The sequence below is a fragment of the Rosa chinensis genome, chromosome 2, assembly GCF_002994745.2.
Source record: "Rosa chinensis cultivar Old Blush chromosome 2, RchiOBHm-V2, whole genome shotgun sequence".
Taxonomy (NCBI): Eukaryota; Viridiplantae; Streptophyta; class Magnoliopsida; order Rosales; family Rosaceae; genus Rosa; species Rosa chinensis.
In genome coordinates this window covers 22,074,563-22,081,471 of record NC_037089.1, presented here as the reverse complement: position 1 = coordinate 22,081,471, position 6,909 = coordinate 22,074,563, and the positions used below count along the sequence as shown (strand labels likewise).

At 37.2% G+C, this 6,909-nt stretch overlaps 1 protein-coding gene across 20 annotated transcripts; it reads left to right on the top strand.

The window, feature by feature from the left end:
- The first annotated feature begins 1,732 nt into the window (after window positions 1-1,732).
- LOC112190875 lies at window positions 1,733-6,425 on the top strand. Of its 20 annotated transcripts, none has more exons than XM_024330382.2 (9): window positions 1,733-2,082; window positions 2,934-3,060; window positions 4,330-4,365; window positions 4,830-4,842; window positions 4,928-5,047; window positions 5,130-5,199; window positions 5,350-5,471; window positions 5,926-6,046; window positions 6,163-6,425. In XM_024330382.2, exons 2-7 carry the CDS (start codon window positions 3,031-3,033, stop codon window positions 5,414-5,416), a joined length of 336 nt encoding a protein of 111 aa, XP_024186150.1. In that variant the 5' UTR covers window positions 1,733-2,082; window positions 2,934-3,030; the 3' UTR covers window positions 5,417-5,471; window positions 5,926-6,046; window positions 6,163-6,425. The 20 variants fall into 20 exon arrangements, 1 of the variants encoding a protein (XP_024186150.1); XR_005806351.1 differs by having other exon boundaries at window positions 1,748-2,082; window positions 2,934-3,340; window positions 4,830-4,884; window positions 5,028-5,047; XR_005806350.1 differs by having other exon boundaries at window positions 1,738-2,082; window positions 2,934-4,365; window positions 4,830-4,884; window positions 5,028-5,047; window positions 5,135-5,199.
- Window positions 6,426-6,909: the final 484 nt, after the last annotated feature.

The window sequence follows — 6,909 nt, the reverse complement described above, 5'->3', positions numbered from 1 at the left end:
TTTCTTCTCCCATTCCAATTGTCTCCGATTCATGATTTTTTTTCCATTCCAAGTAAGTAAACGTGCCTAAGAGATTACAACCGTAAAATCTCAACTATCCCAACTAGAGAAGAGGACCTATTCATACTCCTAATATAGAATGGTCCGTTATAGATACCATGAACTGATAGGGGGCAAACTTTAACCACATGAATCTCTCTTTCTTCAAAGTTACAGACAATCAACTTATCACAGGAGTCCCAATACATCCTTACAGCTAACATCAAGAAGAAATTAACTCTCTTCGCACCGTGTACCAAAACTACTAGTATACGTGAAGGGGCACCTCCTCATTATATTGACAACAAGAAAGTTTAATACTAGTCCTTGGAGTTGTCATTTCACAACCATGAATCCAAGACATCCAAACCCTTGCTCAATTAAGGAAGAACAAATTCAACCTAACCTAAAAGAAACAAATAAAAACCTAATAAAAGATATGAATAGGCCACCACGAACAACTTTTTGGTGACCCGGGAGAAGGGTCCCACAGCGCCATGACCCCAAGCCAAGGAGGAACCAACATGTCACGAATGACATCCCTATAGCTCATCAACCCGAAGCCGCAAGACCTTTTGGGTTTAGGTTGTTGGTTTACAAATTATTTTCTTGGACAAATCATTCTAGCAACCGAGCAACGTATTTTCAAAAGCGGAATTTAAAGTGGGTTAAAGAATTTGGGCTTACAATTGGAGCCCAATTGGAAAAACAAATCACTAAGTAACATCCAGTATGAGAGACGCGCCCCAGGGTTGCGGGCCTCTCGAAGTTTTGTAAATAAGAGAGTAGGAAACAATTAAAAAGCAAATAAATAAGTGACTTCAAAATCCGATAAAGGACCAAAACCTTCTTTCGATAAAGTCAAAGAAGAATACGCAAAGCTGAGCCATGTGCCTCCTCTGTACGCTCCCCGACCACATGCTCAAGACCTACACACTGTTGTAAGGATGAGCTTTCGTCTTCGCATGCCCAGTAGGGGCCGACCCAACCATGCTAGGTTTGAAAATAATATACTTGAAAAATATTTACTACATAATATTGTGCACGTTTATCGAAAATACTTTAAAAAGAGGCAACCACAAACATTTGTTCTCTTTTATAAAACATATGCACATGCTTCACACAACTTGGAGCTCCGAGATACCTACCTGCCGGCTCACCATGGGGGTAGGAGTGAAATCCTTTGGTCCTCTTTTTATATAAGAAATACCTGCCGGCTAAACTAAAACAAATCGGTGACCGACCCGGTTCGTCATCCTTCAAGAACCGGCCAACTACTTTGTAGTCTTTGTGACTACAAGTTACGAAAGTGTCCATTTCCTGGCCCTGAGTCTCCTATGACTGGTTCACTGTCGGTACTCACCCTTCCTCGACAAACATAGGAGCACAGCCCCTTCCAGAGGTTCACGGTTATCGACACCGTGGGATCCCTAGGAATCTACGCGTCCCATTCACTTTCAGGTCACAACACTACAACAAATTCTGGCATTAGTGACCAATTTGTCAGTGACCACATCAATGTTAGTCACAAATAGTATTATATTAGTGACCACTATTACTGTCTGGTCACTTACACTTTTAATGACCAAAAGTTTTAGTATTAGTGACCATTTATGTTGGGTCACTCATGTTTCTAGACTTTATAACATGAGGTTTTGCTTTAGTGACCAAAATTTTTCTGCTGAATGGAGGGAATTTTCTCTTAGAATTTGGAGTTGGCGGGTTGGTTTCAAAATTAAAAACCAAATTCTTTTACTAGAGGCGTTCAAAAGCGCTATTTTATTCTCACATAATTTATACCCAAAAAGAAAATATAATCCTTAGTTCACCCTCTTCTTATCTTCATCGTCCTCTTCCCTTACTCTTCTTCTCGCCAGCAGAACCCTTTTGCTTCATGGTCTATCACTGAGCTACTATGCGCGTTGAAGAAGGGGGACGTTGTGGAGCTAACCCAGGTTATGGGAAAGGCTTCGAGATTGATTAGATCGAACCGCTGGAGAATTATCCTACGGTTCTAATTTTCACAACGGGATATGGAATCAGGTTTGTTGTCATTCAATTGATTTTGGATTCACTAATTTTGAGGCAATAGAATGAATTCGATTGTTAACATGTTTCAATTTCTGTTCTGGAGTCCGATCAGGTCTCTGATTGAATTAGGGTTTAATGTTGATAAGGGATTTGACGTGAAGCTCTTCTATGGGGCCAGAAACCTTGACAGAATGGCTTATCCGGTCTGTCATAATGTTGTTCTTGTTCATTTTCATGTGTTTTCTAGGGTTGTATTTTCTTTATCAATTTGTGACTGATTTTGTTTGATTGATGTCCGCAATGTACTTTTGCTTTATTTTGGTTCTAACTACAAAGTGGTTTGAACGGGCATGGAAATCTTCTAGAGAAACTAATCTGGAAGAACGCATAATCAAAAGATGCATAATCATGAAATGGAAGATATCATCATCTAATTGTACTAGGATCGACTCTAAATTAGTTCAGCCTTGCTCTTACACTAACTTTCACTAACAGAGAGCATAAAAAAAAGAATGAAACTGTCTGGTAAATAAAAAGAAAAGCATGAAACTTGGTACCTCTGGCGATTGATGAAGTTATAGGTGAGTGGTATCGTTGCAGTTGAACAGTGGTTATTGGAGTGGAGGGGAAACGAGGGTGAGATAGAAGGTGAGGGGTCAATTCGGGATTTTGCCCATAATTTTTTGTAGTGGGGAAGAACGAACACATCTGTGATTTGTGGGTCTATTTTGGGATCTTGATTTTTTGTAGTGGGGAAGAACGAACACATAGCAGGCATGCCTTTCTTATTTCTCTCTGACCATATATATGTCTTTTGGGTTTTGCTCTAAATGTTTATTGAAACTCTCCGTTCTGTGTTGCAGTGCTAAGAATGCTGGGAGTGAAGGCGTGGAGATAAAGAAACCATAGCAGCTCAAAACCGTGGCCTCACTCATAATCCCTGAAGGAGAGAGCACCACCATGGCTAAGCTCATAGAGTACCACAACCTGGTCTCTCTATCACTCACCCAAACAGTCTCTATTATTTGTTGATTTGTTTAAAGCTTTTTACTTAATTACTCCTGGGCTCAATATGTATATGCCTACTTCTACAACAGTCGATATTTTTTTTGGCATATTACAGAGTCAACATTCTTTGTTGTTTTCTTTCCATTGCACCTAACTTCAAGTTTTGTATACCAGTCCAATACTCATCTTATTGCTGTGCTAGTTTTGTTTCCTGATGTTGCTCTTTGTGCGGCTATTGTAGCTAATCTCAACATGAAGAGTGGTAAGAAACTGAGAACTTTTAATGTTTTTTTTTCCTCTGTTTGTCGCCATTATTGACTACTTTGCAATTGGATGTTATTGTTTTTTTTTAACTTCAGAGTTCGGAAGTGTTGGCTTATCTCTGAATACTATGTATTGTACTCTGAATAGCTTGCTAAGAGATTGGATTAGATTGGGTTTTTTCTCTCTCTTTTTTTAACTGTACTAATTTTGGAAAATATTTTAACTTGCGAAACATCCCAATCAGACATTTACGCAGTGATGAAGAGGAGGCTGGTTGTGATTGGCAAGTTGCTGGTTTTGTGTCTTCCACATGATTTTTTTTTTTGGCCAAAATCATTCACATAGGATTGGAATTTGAATACCATGATCAAGAACAAACAAAGAGGCGGGGACATGAACCAAAACCCCTCAACCAAAAACAGATGGCATAAAGCCAAATGAGCAAAAAGCCATAAGGCGAATACAAAGTAATAACATGAAGCTTGAAATATGTAAAGCATGCTTAGATCAAAGGTTCAATCTTACAGTTTGCGTCCTACTTTAGATAGGATAATGAGCATGCATGCTAATAGCTTGTCAAAAAGCTTAGATTAGATAGGTTTTTCCTTTGTTTATCTCTTTTCTGTTCCTATTTTGTTTGAGAATGCTACAACTTATGCACTTCCCATCCATAAATGATCCCTGTTATAAAGACAAGGCTGGTTGTGATGGTAGGTTCCTAGTCTTGTTCTTCGCATGTGCTTGAACTTTGAAGACCATGATCACTTTTTGTCCTGTGCTACTCATTGCTTTAAGCTTATGAATTTGCATCTGCATCACCATGTTCAGCCTACTTCGAATAGATGCAGCTGAAGTATTTGTCTTTTAAAGTTTGTCCTTAAGGAGTGTTTGACTAAATCACACCCAAAATTCTTACTATAAATGTTGAGCCCTACAGTTGAACCAAACTTGAATACATTACTAACATTACTGTTTTGGACCTTGTAGAATGCATTTGAGCTCGCCTTCTTCATTTGGGTTCCAGTAAGTTTTTCTTTCCCATCCTCCAGATTTTTCTTTAGGACATTAATATTGAATCTGGACATTAATAGTTTATAGTGATCAACATGACCATTGAATTTGAGTTTTCTTTCTTCGTAGATCCTTCTTAGCTACGCAATATACAATTTCTTTATGATTTGGGGATTCATTTGAATGTACTAACTGCAGTTAGAACAAAGTTTTCTTTTCAGCCCTAATTCAACTTTCTTTTGCTGAGTTCATTTTTTGGAAATGTCAATTGTATGTTATACAACAATAGAAATCATTAAGTGAAACGTTTAGAAGTAATCTGTCCTTTCAAAGACTTTGTCAGTACTTTTTGAAAGTTAAATAAAATAGAGTGATACTGGTAGCTTTTATAGTAACGTTTATTGGTAGCTTTTAGAACTTTCTACCCTATGATAACAAACCTGATCTGAAGAACCTTTTCATTTTATTCTGTTTAGGTATGTAAAGATGGTGTGGCTGTGATCAGGGTTATCAATAAATGATTGTCAGTGGGTATGATGGTGTAGAATTTTAATTGAATTATATGTGAATGCAGAGATGGCATCTAAGAATCCGAAAAGAGGAATAAAACGGTTCTTAGAGCAATCTGCTGCTGAGAAGGTTAATGAGAGAAAATCTGAATGTGATCATGCCAGGTCAAAGAGGTTGAAAACAAGTGAGTATGGATTTTACGTTTTGTTAAATATTGGCATTTATAGATAATGAGGAAAGATAATTGATTGTGTGGAAGTATGAAGACCAGCAATATCTTGATGCCTCTTCTAGAATACAGACTATGGTCTCGCATAAGCAACCACTCTCTCTAAGGTCAGAGACATATGCTCTTCTACTCTTGATTATTGTTTTTTGTGCAGAACACATGTTCTACTTATTTTGGCAAGAACAAATCATTGGAGTTCATGCAGTGGAATTGCTGCTGGGTGTTCTTTAATTTTACCCCACTTCTTTCTTTTACAGGTGGGTGTCCTTCTTCACAATTGCTGGTGTTGTTTTGAAATTGAAGCTTGCATCACCTAGACAGTAAGAGACCTTACATGTCAACTATCAACATATGCATTCCTCCAACCACTAGTCTGCAGGTAAGCTAGTCATCAAATATAGCATATCCATAATTAAATGCAAACAAATTTTTAATACTTTATGTAATGTCATTTTGGCTTGTGTTGTGTTGGCGTACCTTTGGATTGAGCATGAATTAAATGCAATCAATTTTTGAAGTTTCTGTAAGGTCAGGTTTGCTTGGCTTGTGTTAGTTTGTTTTCCATTGAGCTATTTGGTCTTTTTCATGTCACACGCAATCGTGAAAGGAAAACTCTCTCTCTCTCTCTCTCTATCATTCAATAGTTGTTTTTTGGTTGCATAAGAGGCAATTTCCTATAACACAAACCAATTCATCAGATATTTGATATCTTCAAATATTCGTGAAGTTGCATATATGATTGTGGCTGCTATACATGGTATATCATTGTCCCATGTTAGTTCATATATTTTACAGATTTTGATGTTTCAGATTTTGGTGTTTTTAACTTATAGGTGGGCAATTTGGACTTACTGTGTTCAGTGGAGGCCTGCAGACAGAATCAAGAAGAGTAGTACATAGTGGAGAGATGGGTTCAGCCTTGGCAACAACGGGATCAAATGTGTATGATTGAAGGTGAGAAGGCCAGTGAGTCATGGAAATAAGGCTAAACTTTTCATTCACGTATACTGTATTGAACTTTTTTGTTTTATAGTAAATCATGTTGGTTAATATGTGTTCTTATAATGCAGAATGGTGAAGAGGGCCATCATATTAGAGGTAGATATATCAAAGCACATCAATTACAACCGTTATATGTGACAGAGTTGCAAAAGCTTGTCCATCTTTCTCTTGGATTTTGTTGTCATGGAAGTACTGAAATTGTTAGGCTTTTAAATTAGTTTTTTAAGGGACATGTATTTGTAAACATGATCAATAAGTGATAATGTGGATTGTCTTCAGCAATACAATGTATTTAGTTTAATATAGTTTCTACTATATAGAAGTTTGATCAGTATTAGAGTTCTATTTTCAGCTAGTTATTATTTGATAGCTATTGTAGTAGACCAAAATAAAAAAGCTTAGGAGATATATTTTTTTTTTCCAGTGACCAAAACTTTAGTGGCCTAAAGGTTTGGTCACTGATATAAGCATATGACTCTAATTAGTGACCAGATCATGTGTTTTAGTGACCAGATCTGTTAGGTTTAGTGAGGAACTTTATGGTCACTAACTCTTTCATGATTTGTGACCAAATAATCTTGGTCACTAAAACTTTTCACTTTAGTGACCAACAACCATACTTTGGTCACTAAATAGAATTAGTGACGGGTCTATAGTGACCACTCAGTGACAAACAATATTTGGTCACTAATCATATTCAGTGACCAAATTGACTATTTTTAGTGACCACTGCGTTGGTCATTAATGCCAAGTTTTGTTGTAGTGCAAGTACAAACATACAAGGGATAAAGTATCTCAACATGCAACTCTAGCCT